The sequence below is a fragment of the Anguilla anguilla genome, chromosome 1 (genome assembly GCF_013347855.1).
Source record: "Anguilla anguilla isolate fAngAng1 chromosome 1, fAngAng1.pri, whole genome shotgun sequence".
Taxonomy (NCBI): Eukaryota; Metazoa; Chordata; class Actinopteri; order Anguilliformes; family Anguillidae; genus Anguilla; species Anguilla anguilla.
The window spans coordinates 60,972,264-60,987,456 of record NC_049201.1 but is presented as its reverse complement, the minus strand read 5'-3'; the positions used below and the strand labels follow the sequence as shown (position 1 = coordinate 60,987,456).

The window sequence follows — 15,193 nt, the reverse complement described above, 5'->3', positions numbered from 1 at the left end:
CTTGCATTAATTTTTTAGATTTCAGTCATATTCTGCTATTTCTGTGCCTATTCAGGCTTCTTGTAAGATTTTAAAATTTTTGATCTACAAGTGACTTCTTCCATATCCTATTTCAGTGGACTTTTATTTATTCATTCTTCCCATTACTGGACCAGAAAGTTTTAAACAACGCAGGGCTTCAATACAGCAGAGCACTCAACACCAGAGCGAATGCCAAAGTGAAAATTCCCCATGCACTATAGCTATTACTCATTTTAGCTTCTGAATAAACCCAGTGCTCACATCTCTCACAAAAATGAAAGGTTTACGGTTATAGTGTTATTGAACGTTTAACATCAGTTTTGACAAAGGTTTCCGAGATCTACCATTATTTAACCCGAATAACTGAGCATTTCTTGAGTCATCAGCTCAAATAATTCCTTTCTGAAAACCTCAAACTTGCAGACAGATTTCCAATACTCAAAAGCCACCGGCGTTGACCGGAACAAATCTGCAGTTTCCTGGTGGCCTTATCGCCCCTTCATTTGCCAACTCAATTCCTCCTGCTCCATACCCCGCAATTACAACTGTCATCTAATGGCAAAATTACACCGCAAAATCCCTGATGTGTACGACAAGCTAGGCTGTCAATCAGAAGCAATTTGCCTCACTACACAAGCCTTTCAGAGGAAAATGGCTCTAGCAAATTTAACGACAGCCTTTCCCATCTGCAGTCTCTGTAAAACATCAGAACATTTTGCTCCAGAATCATTCACTGCAGCTAGAAGCAGAGACAAATGTTCCCTCTCTGCACAGCTTGAGGACAGGTGCACTTCCACTGCCGGTACTCATATATCATTAAGTAGAAGAGAGATACAAGTAAAGTTCCAGGAGAAAGAGGTCAAGGCCCAGCAAGTTCAGTAGAACCAGTGCAGGTCACCAGATTCTCCTGGCTTGGATTATAAAAAATGTTTTCAGATACAAAATCATGATGCAGGTTTTGCCTGCACCAGTTTCTGTGTCCTGGACATGGTGTCCAAGTTGATGCTCACCATGAAGTAAAAAAACAACACAAATGTTTTAACAGAATATAAAATCAAGCAATGTTTGCTTTGGATTTGGAAATGAAAGTAGCCTATTTCCAGTATTACTCTTTTGATGGTGATCTGTGCCCAACACGCTTGGGTGGAAAACCAGACAGAAAATCAGACTGTGTGGGAGGACGTGCAGAGAGAAAGAGTTGGGTAAAGTCCGAAAATACGCCTAAACATCACTATAGCATTTAACAAAAATACGAAGAAAACCATTATTGTACTTTTCGGTCTTGAGCAGTGTACGCCAAAGCACCTTTTGCATGGGTGTGCAGAAAATCCAATATTTGCTCATTTCACATAACTGCTTCTGACAGGGGAAAACAACTGCCCCCTGTACTCCCCAGCAAAAGTCCAAACTCAATTTCCTCCATTTCATCGACAATCAGCGCGAGCTCTGAGAACCTCTGTGTGCTTCAGCGGAGTAGAACCAGACACGCTGGGAGCTTTTAGAATCAATCAGGCTTTTGACAGGTTATTTAAATATTAATAAGCTCAGTTTGGGCAGCGTCTCCCAGGAATTTGCATTCTTTGAAGACTGAAAAAAATGTCCCTTTAAGTTTGTTTATATGTATGTGAGAAAGCACATGAAGTTCAGTTAAACTGCTCTCTTCAGGTATCTAGCAGAAGCTTAAAAAGTTGTAGGGGAATTAATAAAAAATAAAAACAGAAATGAACATTTGCATGCCTTCCTATTACAGCTTCCCCTGAGAGCGCTGGCTGAGTACCTGTGGCTCAGCTCTGAAACGGGCTGATTGACGGCTCAAGCAAAGAGCTCCAGTAGCCTATTAGGATCTGGCTGCTTCTGTGGAAAAGCTGGCCTCCGTCCCCACATGACCAAATAGAGGGGCATTCTGCACATACAGAGAGCTCACAGCACATAATTGCAGCTCCATCCAGGACTGGCACAGGAGCCAGCAACGGATGGTTCTCAGGTCTACTGGTCTAGAAAAGCAACACAGCACAGAGGAACCTTTTTTCAGTCTTCACATGGGGAGCAGCGTGCACAGCTATGGGTTAGAATGTGTTAGATCTGGAGAGGAACAGAGGAATTAACAGGGGAAAGAAACCATTCGCCAGTGGAAAAGTTGCTCTTCTGCAAGTCAGCAACCCTACTTCATGAACCCCTGTAAGGAAATAACAGTTTGGCCATTCTGTCTTCCTGCCCACACATTACATAGAAAATACCCATCAAAGTGACTGAAATGAGAAACAGTTAAGCCAAAGCAAAAAGTGCTTTCATCTTTCATTCCGGCAAGTCTTTACTGGTTTCTTGTAAGATCAGTACCATTGTTATTACGAGAAAAACAGACACAGAGCCTGAATCAAAAGCCTCCCACTACTCGTCCACATTCATCAATAATGAATCATTAGCTAAAATATCCTAACAAAGAAAACCGATCATTTAAAGAGACTGCTTTCCTTACAATAATTAGACAAAAGCTCCTTACAATTAGTCAAAAGCTCAAAAAGAACAATATGTTCAAGTGCCAGCAGTTCCAGACACTGACATGCATAACACTATTCCCATCTCCATGAAATGGTTTCTTAACAGAGGTAGGCATGCGTATTGCCTCCAATTACAGGGAGGAATGCCGTTTCACCCTATGAAGGCCTTCTACAATGAGAAACTTACACAAAATTGTGTAAATAAGCCAGATATGGAAACTGCTGATTGAGTTGGTGAATCACACCGACTTCTGTTTGACATTGTGCTTACAATCTCTAGATTTAGGCTACAGCACAGTTGTCCCCCTAGTAATGTTTTCAAGTCTTATACATGGTTGATAAGATATTTGTTGCATAGGCTATATTCAATTGCACCTGTTAAGGATATCAGTCTATTCAACTGTCCATCCTGCATTTTATTATTACATAATATTTGAATCTATCTATCAAGCAAATTAATTCGAGAATAACAATTAAACTGATGAGTGGTCAAAATGATCAGTACAATGATCAGTAAAAGCGACTGATCATGTGATCAGCAGATGGACCTTCCGAGGCCGTAATGTAACATGCGTATTAACACAACACAACCTGCGCATTAACACATTAACACAACCCACATGACCGTCAAGCCTGCACCTGATAACAGCCACAGACAGAACGCATTCACACTCAGGCAGGGCTGCGGTAACTTCCCACTTAGGCCATGTGAAGACCTTGAATGTGTTTACGAACGATTTACCTCTAAATTAAAAAAAAGCACGAACATCATCGTTTGTCACTTCAGAGCATTTTTCAGACTGCTTTAACGAGTAGGAGAAGGAGATTGTGAGCCAGTTGCTTTAGTCTCTTCCCCATGGCAAATAAATTGAACAGGAAAAAATTATTATTAAGACATGTCCTGCAATGCGCAAATCCAGAGACACCAACTACAAATTAAGATTGACATACAAACTTCGTACTAATGTGTCTAAGATTGTGAACACACATTGAAACACTCAAAGTCCCACCATCACCGACTGGCATTTTTCCAAAACCTGTTTTACTTCACAACAGCCAAATTCAACAAATCCCATCTTATCTCTCAACAGCCCCTTTCCTGCAACTGACACATCCCTCAGTGGATCGTCAGACTTTGATAAATAATTGGCCTAAGCATGCATTTATTATCTATAGGCTACATGTATGCTACCAGCTTCAAATGCTTTTTTTTTTTTTGTCTTCCTCGTGTAATGTCAGTTGAACTATTTAGTTAAAATTCCATGAATTCATAAGATTATTACAGCCTGACATATACTACAATAAATCATTTCTTCTGTGAGCAAGCTTTTGTGCAAAAAAGATCAGGCACTATCATCACAGCTTACAAAATAATTCTTATGGCACAGTATTAGTAGAACCAAATAAGACTAATTATTTAAAGCTTATTACATGCTTTAACCTACAAATATTTGATGTGCAGCTATTTATAGGCTGTAGAGAACAAAGAAAATGAATAAAATGTTTCATTTTCAATTTCGTTCATTTCGTTTCATTTTAAGTAGCTACTGCTACCGAATGAGCAACCACTGTGTTTTTTTTTTTATTCTTCTGAGAACAAATTTTTGTACCATTTCAGGACTCCACTATCAGGGAACTTGAGTATAATTTCAAGGAATACTTAGACACAATTGTGGTGCCACTGCAGTTGCTATGGACATTAGGCTGGCCCCACTGATAAAGCACTTTTACATACTGGTAACCCTTTTCTTTGAGGTGACGTCTTAAATTTACTTTCCGATTTACAGGCATTGAAGGGCAAACGTGTAGAACCATTTCTATGCAAGCTGAATGAACATCTCACTTAATACGGCATTTCAGAAGCACAGTACTTCTCATGTTGCCACACTGTGTAAGTTCAGAGTTTAACTGCCATCTGGCTTCACATTGAATGCAGCTTCAGTTTTACAGAGGCACATATCTAAAGTTATTTAACACAGCTTACTTTACAAAACCAAAGATGCATATAGGCTACATAAAATGATTATGCCTACATTGTATATTCAGTTGATATCTCAGAATTGTGATGAAGAAAATCAGCTAAAGGCATTATGGTGTATGTGAAGCAGCTCTGTTTTGCTAGGTCCTTATCCAGTCTTGGAATGTGACACTTAACAAGCAAACATACAGGGAGAACAAGTCAATATCACAGTTGGGAGATAACTGGGAAGGGGAGTGTAGCATTTTCTTTGGCAACACCCAACAAAACAAACTCCAGAACAACCATCACTAAGGGTGAGCTTCCTGTAAATATAGGCTAATGCGTTCCCCGTTCCATGCGAAACAATGATAAACATGCTTGTGACGCAGGAGACAATACTCTGATGAAATCAACATTCTGTAGGTGATTTATGTGATCCATTGGCCAATCCGTCTCAGGAGAAAGGGCTTTGGTTTGCGCCGGCAACCAAAGGGCTGTTCGCAGCCCGCATATCTTTCAGTCATGTCAGATGCTGAATTATGTTCCATTGATCCGTGTACAAAACCCACCGCTGCTCTTTTAGCACATGACAAGCCTACGAAGACGGAGCAGAAAATCAATAATTTCTTGCAGCAGATTCAGTCGTGGGCCGACTGAATAGATTAACTCTTCGGAATTAATGGGCGAATAAAATATTGTAACAGTGTGCCCAAATTGATGAGGAAATAAAACACGGTAACTGAAAGGAATTCTCCTAATCCTTAGTATCGCATCATTACACACCTACATCTGGTGAGCAATACGGTTTTCCATATAGAACAAACAGCCTACATACAAACTTTGTAAAGCAACAGACTGCTTAACAGAATAAAATGATTATCACTGGAGGCTTATGCAGCACATATCAATACATCTTGCAAAAAACTAGCCTAATTAAAACAAAAAAGGAAAGCAGTTGAACAGACTATTGAATAAGACACCTTAAAAGACAGCTACAAGAGAATGAATGGTTCAAGCTTATACACTGACACAAACTGGCTTAAATATTTCCTGGGAAATGAATCAAAAACATTAGAAAACTTTCCAAACAAAACAATGACACAGAATTGTGACAATTTCTAATAGCACACCTAAACCCTCCCATTGTTGTACAACAAAGAGGCTGTGAACAGAACCTGTGAATCCAGTCTCAACAGTTTCACTAGGCATTAAAGTAACGATTGGACGGACAATGTCACGGTTACTCTCAGATCAAAGTTATTTTATCCCCTGTCCCTGAAAACCATGTTCAAAGCTTAATTCTATAAAGGGCCAGAGGTCATCCCAATTTCTTTGCCATGAAGCAGCTTGGCATGCAATGAAGCCCACTAGGCACTGCCAGGACCCAGAACCCTGTCTGTAAGGCTAAAAACATGGCAAGTGTAAGGTTTGATGCAAGCCAACTGGGCATTGAATGCACAACCTTCCATAGTGAAGGACTATTCTTACATCCATACATAAAATATGAACTTATATAGTAGATTTTTGTCATTAACAGACATCCCTACTTGCTCTACAAAGTCACTCGACCGTGACCAACACACAATGGCCAACAGGAGATCTTCAATGATCACTTGCAAATAAAATTACTTAGAAAAAGCCTGCTCTCGTAGCTGTCTGATATTCTTCAGAGGTCAACAGCAGAGGACCATGGTTAAGCAGAGTCATTATGTGAAAGCCTGATTGTGATTGTGTATGAAAGTCACACGTGGATATGCGATGGGAAACTCTCAGCCTTGGACCGTTTCCCAACCAGCTGCAGAAAGTTGGCACGGGCAGACGCAAAGGCCTTTCACACGCACCTTACGTCCTCCCTTTCCTCTACAGAGCAATTTCAGCCCCAATATTACAGGTATCCAGCCAGAATAAGAAGCAAAAGGTGGACAAATGCACGGAGTACAGTGCTGCTCCAATAGCAACACTTCAATGTGTTCACATTGAAGATATATTCAGCACGGGATACTTAAAACCCATCCAAATTCTGCCACTGTTGAAGCTTAAAGGGGCATTTATTAAGGGGCAGGGCCAAAGAACGAACACCCAAAGCAGCTACTGCAATACAAAGGGTGACCGCATCAGAGCTTCCTGCTACCAATCAGAGCCTGTTACACAACAGAAAGGATGACAGAATACCTGGTTAGGTAAGTTGCATTAGAGGTCATCGATCAGGCTGTCTACTTCTACAGTGTCAAGTGACATTTTAGTTGCACTGCTGCAGCCCTCACTAATGCCGTGCTCAGGAAACGGTGTGGATGTCGTGACTGAGGCAGTTCGCTTATATTCAGGAGTTACACAAGTAATGCAACTGAAGCAAAAAAGTGAACTTATGCACCCCACTGCGCTCCTGCCACTGCTGGGTTATTATTAGCACCACTCCAATGGCGACCGCACACCAAGGCTATCAGATAATGAAGGGTCCCATCTGAAGGGCTGATTACACAACAAGCCGCAGTTGTGATACCAGAGAGCCATAAACCAAAACAAACAAAAGAGCTTCGGGTTGAGTTCAGTTTACTGCCGGCCTCGAGATGAGGAGTTCCTGTTTGGATCAGCGGTGAAGATGATCAGCTGCTCGCAGACAAAGGCTGTTCAGGGCTCTTGAGGCAAAGGAGAAAGAAAATCTCTCCTGCCTCATTTCTGCACTCTCTCACTCTCTTGCCTCCAGAGCACAGAACACCCAGAACAACGTTTTTGAGACAAATTCAAGCCCTTATCAATGCTGAGTGAATGCTGCATTCATCTGTACAATTCTCTCATCATCAATGCAAATTGTCTACAGTTTACTTAGAAGACCCTTTAAAGTCTGTAGGGTGAACACATAATTGGTCCAAAATGAGCTGTTTAAGTAAATGCATGTACACTTGCTTGAATCGTGCAGTAATGGTAAATTCATGCACTAAGTGTTATTGATTTTCCTTCAGAGAGGACAGGACAAATAGTGAGCGATTAATCAATTGCCTACTCCACATTACATAATAAATCAATGAGAAACTTCATTTACTTCCATGGCGAAACAATTTCTTCTGACACATCCAACCCAATTAGATCAAATTTTGAATGTTGCTATTTATCGCACTTAAAGGTCACCTCACAGCAAACGGTTAGGCCTACATAGCACAATGCCATTTTAAACATTAGTCATTAAGGAGCGTTTAAGAAAATGGCTTGAGGCTCAGAGCTTGCAGGTTTGACTCCTTTAGCAAATAACCAGCATAATAAAAATAAAATATGCAAACGCAATCTATACAAGTCATTCAGGGAAAGGACATCTAAATGCAAATCATTGAAGGCTATATTTTATATGTAAAAAATAAGTATAAAATTTAGAATGCAAAGAAAGTCTAAATGCCAGGCATCTGCTTCAACAGGGCACTGAACATGGCACACATTCCACTAAGACAACAATAAAACGATCTGTCTATTTTTTTGTCAAAATAACTGCTGAAAGAAACGTACATCATATTAATAAAAACAAATAAATCAAATTTAAAAACAGGCCATTATTTTGACCATTATTTCAACAAATTTAAGACAGGCCTACACAAACACTCCACCAATACCATTAAGAGAGAAATTCATTGTGAGCACCAAAGAACAATCCATACATTAATGCCTAAATTTATAAATATCTTGAAAAATGCTCCAGGCACATTCTCTGCTCAGAGAACCTGACGCGGAGATCCTTATGCAGTGAATCGGGAACTAAGCAATCGCTAAACATTAACCACAAGTTAATGAACACAGTAGACAACATACAATCCCTGTGAATGACGTGCGAAATGAACTCACAAAACTTTCACACCTCATAGGACAATCACAGATGATGAAGCCAGGTCTCAAGGAGATGCAGCTGTTAACACTGGAATGTCAATGTTAGCATGCAACAGATGTTTCTGCATGAAAACATGCCATACACCGCTCATTTAGGCTAGCACACAAAAACGCAAGCGCCCTTGAGGGGGTGGATGTAGGACCAGTATATAAATCTTAAAGCCGCAGGGCTCCGATGGCCTTTGCAGGCTCCAGCCATGGTCTGTTTTGTTCCTTTTCTCCGTGTCACACACTGAAGTGGATTCTTCAGCTTGGCCTCATCAGTTGTGCGCCTGATGAAACAAACACCGACAGCCTCTTTACATTTGTAAAGGCCCCCAGAGCAGCTGTGCTGAACCCCCCACACTGCCATGAATTAAGGGCCCGGGCCCAGCTGAGCCTAAACAGAGGCCTGTTCTTCATAAAAAGACAACACTGCCCTCACTGTCATATTCGAAACAGGTCTCATCTTTGCATTCCTCACCCTAGCCTTCCCTTAAGGGAATTCTATCAGCCTATGCTGCACACATATATAAATAATACAAAGTAGCCTATATCTTTGGGCAGCAGTGACCTTGATTCAACCACAAAATGGCCACCAGCAGTCACATGACTACAACCAAAGGTTACTATAAAACTATAAAAGGCAACTATAAAAACTGTGTTCCCACATTCAAAATATAAATGACAATTTAGTAACAAGGTACAATAATATAGGCCGATAAGCTACATAAAACCATGTTCATTTAGTGGCTGGTTTTAGTTGTTCCTCATATAAATGCATGCAAATATCAGACATGGAAGCATTTTCTGGCAGTTATCCGAATTTCACACACAACAGCTTCATTTGGTATCAACAAGAACCTGTGGTCAAACCATCAACCTTGGAGTTGCAAGCCCAGGTCCCTAACCATTGTGCAACACTGTGACATGTACTCATGCCTTTCTTTACCCATTCATTCGGACAACATCCCAGCAGCATGTAAGGAAGGTACCTTACAGTCATCTTCTAGGTTCAAGCTAAGCTCATATAATTGTCTTATGCTAATTGAGGAAGGGGTAGAACAGAAGGCCAGAAGTTTTAGTCTGCATGGAGACTCATCTTAGGTCTTCCAGTGAGGTCTGGATTAATCATGACTTTATTAAATTTCTGTGATACCATGCAATGTGATGAGCCATATCTTATTCCTGAACATATATTTCTGAGCTGACTTCCAAGGGTGGGCAAGCAGTGTGCACTGATTTTTTAAATAAGAAAGCTTGATTTATAGTACAGAAGCGTGAATCCCTTTGTTGTTGGCCTCCAAATTGGGAATATACTCAGAAACATATTTTAAGTGAATTATGTTATACCACCTAACAAAATAGTATCAAATACACTGTGTCAAAAAGGCAGGTTATTGCGATTACATTTAAAGTTTTTCTGGGAGGGGGAAACACTGCCTGCTGGGGGTAGGGCAGAAGTGCCCTACCTGGGAATAAATCCTGCTATATTGCCATTAGAAGCCCAGTTCTTTAACCATTATGGCATACTGCCGTCCTGTCCAATAACTCAGGAGTATCAATAACTGCAGCTCATATCTAATGCTGCTCTTGCCAAACCCCATGTGAGCTCCAAAAGAGGGCTTAATGACCGCCTGAGCCCACACAGCACTGAATGGTTAACAATCCAATTAGGGCCTGGAATAGATACCCTATTAAATTACAACACAGGAAAACTGATTCTTTGCTATTCGGTTACAACTAAAAGTCCCCAAATGCCTGCCACCCCAAATGTGCCCCCCCCCCCCCCCCCCCCCAACAAAACTGCAGAAAAGCAGCACTCTAGAATATAACATTTGCTTGCAATGTTAATACATACATGAATTCTACTTTTGTCAGTGCCGAGTCTATGCACTGTGTAGCCTGTTGCTTATTAAACGTTATCAAAGGTAAATGGAATGAATAGTTTATGAATTTGACTGTCCACGAATAATGCCCTCTGTAAGAACCTGAAAAGGAGCTTGATCAGAACGTTCCCTTTAATTTCTACTGAGGGGTGGGTGGAAAACAAGATTTATTTTTTTATGTGAAAAAAAACAATGTATGCTTCTTGTTATGACTACTTTGGTAAAATTCAATGATTCTGGAAGTACTGAAACAGATCACTTAAACTGCATTAATGCAATTTGGTTCTCAAAAGCTGAATGGATACCAGCCTATGTTACAGCCTCAAACAAGTTAGTCTGACAAAGACTCAAAGCAATGAACTGAGTTTTTGTTATTTAACTGGCCCTCCACCATTGTATCACTTGTTAAGGTTATACAGCGGTGAATACAATATGTTTGACAGTATTTTAAATTAATGCAGAAAATCTAGATTTCACTACATGCTCATACACTCCATATTACGATTGCTATAAAATGTATGCCTGCATATGGACCACCCAATTACATCATTCTGAAGTATTTAAAATCAATGGACAGATTTTTTTTTTCACTTCCCAATACCTAGATATTTACAGTTATTTTTAAAAGACCCTTTGAGTTCAAAAGGTATTGCTTCTGATAGGCACATATTGCTAACAAAGCTAACTTTCTGACTGAAGAATCCAGTAGGCTATACGATCAAAACAGCAGTATTGTCTGATTTCCATTTTCATATGGATACTCTTTTATAAAGGATGCACAATTCTGAAAGCACTTAATATTAAAGAAACACACCACATTTCAGTCTAATGTTAAAATTTTACCTGTTGCTTTGTATATCTGTGGAAACTGAACTGAAAACAAAGTGTCCACCCATGGATACAAAGGAACATATGGAATAAAACGAACATATTCTGGTAACTTCATTTTTATCAAATGGATCCCCAAATTGCCAAATGCTTGTCTAACCTGGGTTCACTGTGGAGGAAGATCCCTGCTGAAAAATTAAATAGTAGCCGTTCGGTGGATTCTTATCTCATAAAGATGTCTTTGACTTTGACACTATATCCAACATTTTAGCTGGCTATCTATTGCTCCAGAGAATTTCGTTCGTTTCAACACTTATTCAAGTAGTTTCAGGACTTGAGTTAGTTTCAAGGAAAACTACAAGCATATAAACTACTACATAACACAAACGCACGAGGTCTTGGCCAGTAAGGGTTAAATGCTAAATAAGGCTAGCTATACAGAAATGTGCGAAGAGACAGCGCTGACTCTTTGTTTGGGTAACACATTCTTTAAATTTCGTGTAGCTAACAACTGTTCAATAAAAGCGACAGAGCCCAGCAGTCTACATGATTGACGTCAACATTTATACCCCCAGATTCTCACATTCGCAACACTTATTCTTTCTCGCAAGGAAAAATGATTGCTATTCGTCCACACAACGTGAACCGAACCTCTGCAATGCGACTGGAATGAATGCCTTCTTAAAACGATCTCCTGTGTCCTTGCGCTTAATCAAAGCTAGCTTGCTACAGCTGGCATAGGATATTAATGTGCGGCACGAACACCAAAGCGTTGCTCAAACTAATATTCCAAGCCTCCTGCGCGTAAAATAGTCTCACGCGTGTAAAAATGTATAGCCAAACTCGCGACTTCAATAGCAATCGTCTATCTGTCCAGTCGGAGGTCATACGGAGACGTGCAACACAAATAAATAAAATAAACAAATGCATGAAAACTCTGGATAATGCATCTGGATACAACTGGTTGACAACCTCAGCTATTAATCAAACATTGCCAAACTTAACATTATAACTGCAACAGTAAAAGATTCTAAAAACAGGCCCTTCTCATTATCTCTCCCACAGCGAGAAAATTGATAACACCACTCGCTCGCTGCAGTTAGCCTGCCATGTCCGATTTCTGAAAACAGGAACGTTCCAAACAAAATATCGGCATGGGTCTGATGTCCATCATATCAACAATGGTTGTTGTTTCAACATTGATGACTATGTCTTTGCCTATAGTTGCACTTTAATTACATAAAAAGGTTTGTATTTGTAAAGGAAACCCGGAAAAGCCAGAGGCGATGGCTGTCTGCACGCCTATGAACTAGACCCTTGAATACCAAACAAAGCCATTTCCAGTGACAAATATTAGACGAATTCGCGTTATTTAATGCACATATTAGTTTGATTTATGAAGCCAACTTAAGACACGTAGTATATTGAAACGTAAATCTGAAAATGTGTTGGTTTTTTTGCACGGGAAATCAATAAACTAGCGATACAGCTCGCAAGCTCTATATTATGATGTAAAAGACAGAAATCCATTTACGCAAATAACATAATGTTCCAGCTCAAGCGATGAACTTTTCACAGGTGGCATAGGGTAGAAAAGACAGAAATATACACGTTAACACTCGGGGTATAGGATGTGAATACAACATTTGCTTTTGTTTAAATAAGTAACTGTAAAATCACATGCACAAACTTGTTAGCTGGCTTGCTAAGGTCAGAAATACGAAAAGATTAATACAAATTAACTTACGTATTTCTTTTGGATAATATTCCTCTTGGGTCTTTCCTTGCTCATTCTGCAATCCCAATTATATTTGCCAACAAAGGAATCGCCACATTAATGTTTTCAGTATTTTCTCTTTCCTATTTTCCTCGAACACGTCAGATTATTTAAATCCCCGGCAGCTAGCTATAGCTAGCTAGCGAAGTACAATGCTTTATTCCCAGTTGTGTATTTCCTCCACAAAGTATTGCCACGATGTATAGGAAAATCCAAAAACCGAGATCCAATATGAGAATAATGTGAAAATAACAATCAAAACATAAAATCACCTCCGCGTAACATATTTATAGTAGTGAATAACAATATCTCCATTAGTAGCAAAACAGCACGCCATCTACTCTCCTGGATCCATTAAAACGGAGGAGTATAGCGAAGATTTTTTTTTTGTACACGGCGGGAAGTTACATCTTGTTCGAAATTAATTCACGGGTCGCTAGCTAGCTTAAAAACAAAATAAATAGAAGGTTAGAGTCACGTTTTGGCTGGAGCTAGCAGTTGATGATTGAACTCTCCAGCGCCGCAAATAAACTGCACTCAGCAGGCTTCTTTCTTCTACAGACGTGGCCAATCACAATCGAGACCATGCTCAGCGGTAACTTTAAAGGACTGCTACTTTAGGGACCGAGTGACAATAAAAAAACAAATTCTTGCGAAGAGGACAGTCCACCGAGCTTCGGAAAGCTATGCATTATAACTCCTAACACGTGCTTATGCTGACGGCTGGCAGCTACGTAATGCTGTTGTTAATAATGGTGTTCAGTGTTCGCGCGCGTTGAAAAAAATAATTTAAAATTCGTTTCACTCTCTATGAAGCACCTGCCCAAATAAGTTAAAGGCAGAACAGTAAACAGGCAATCAGCATCCATGGATACTGTAATAAGTATGTGTTAAATACATCTTTACAGTATGGCACCATCCAGAACAATTAGTATATGGCCACGCAATTTGGTACTATTGTTTAAGAAACTTGCAGCGTGAAGGTTGTATGTTTAATTTCTTGTTTCTGGAGTAAACATTCTGTTTTTATTGATTGCAGGTAAAAATCTAAAAATCAAGCAGCAGATTGCTATCATAGATTGGCGACCTGTCCAGGGTGTATTCCTGCCATTCACCCAATGCATGCTGTGATAGGCTCCAGCACCCCCTCCACGACCCGGACCAGGGTAAGCGAGTATACATAATGGATGGATGGATGGATGGATGGGTGGACATCACTGTCATGTTGATGACAATCATCTCTGTGGCTCCTCAAGTATTACCTTATGTAGATTGTACTTCCCCACCAGGATGACTAACCACAGCCTGAATGCAATATTGCTACATCTTCATTGTCCTGGCTTCTAGATTGTCATTCTGTTCTGCTGAAGCTTTGTGTTATCCTCTATTAACAAGTTCAACTACACAGCATACATTACATCACTTGCCTGGTCCATGGCCCTGGTCTACTACAATATACTGTAAAATAAGAATTAGACTCTTCCTCATTACCCAGCTGCTGGTTCAGGTCCCTAGTGATACTTTCCTGTCTGTACCCTGCAAGTCTCTGTTGGCTGACCACTTGTACTGTGGCACCAGAATGTTCAGAGCATGAGTTGTAGCTGCTCAGAGTACATACAGGACCAAGGCATAGGTGTAGCCCCTTTTTATATATATCTGGGCCTTTTTTGTTGTTAGTGCCATGCATTGGCCTATGTGTATCTTGCCACAATAGTTTTCCAGAAATTCTGACAAATAAACAAATAAATAAGGATAATATGCAATCTTATTTAAATTGGATTTGAAATTCAATTTGCTGGAGTACAGAGCCAAAACAGCAAAAAAATATTTCACTGTTCAAATAGTCTGCACTGCAAGCCATTCTCTTAACCAAAACAAATGTATGGCCAAAGAAGATTAATATTTCAGTTCCATCAAAAGACAGGATTAAAGATGGCTGAGGCAAGTCTTTCACATAATTAGGTCTCTCTTGCATTGCTTGCATAAATAGTGTCTTAATGACATCAAAGCAAAGCAACATTCCTGACCTTCACCCCCACCTGGCCAGTGAAACATGGAGAGACCAGAGATTCATGCCACTATATCTCATCCATTCTGTTGTATGGGTGACATGACTATGCTGTGAAAGGCAGCAATAAATAAGCTTTCTTTGACTCGGCAGTAAAAAGCAGTGTGTATCATTTCCTGTTGAATTAATTATCAGGCTTGATAGATGATTTGTGCCGCCAAATGGTTATTACAACTTTCCAATCATCCTCTCCACCAGTGTCCTGACAGATATGAGCCCTGAAATGTATTTTCTGGGGGAAAGGTCATTCATTAAAAGTAATGCCCTTTATCATGCTTTTTATTTTTGATCCAGAGGGGTGTA

The 15,193-nt window shown here is 40.0% G+C and overlaps 1 protein-coding gene across 2 annotated transcripts in view; it reads right to left on the bottom strand.

The window, feature by feature from the left end:
• Positions 1-13,401, bottom strand: part of LOC118236156 (protein Jumonji-like) — a 92,107-nt gene extending 78,706 nt beyond the window's left edge. The window contains exon 1 of one of the 2 annotated variants that reach the window (XM_035434283.1): positions 12,793-13,401. In XM_035434283.1, the coding sequence (XP_035290174.1) occupies positions 12,793-12,837 (45 nt within the window). In that variant the 5' untranslated portion in view covers positions 12,838-13,401. The remainder of the gene's footprint in view (positions 1-12,792) is intronic. The other variant, XM_035434274.1, reaches the window with a different exon arrangement.
• Positions 13,402-15,193: the final 1,792 nt, after the last annotated feature.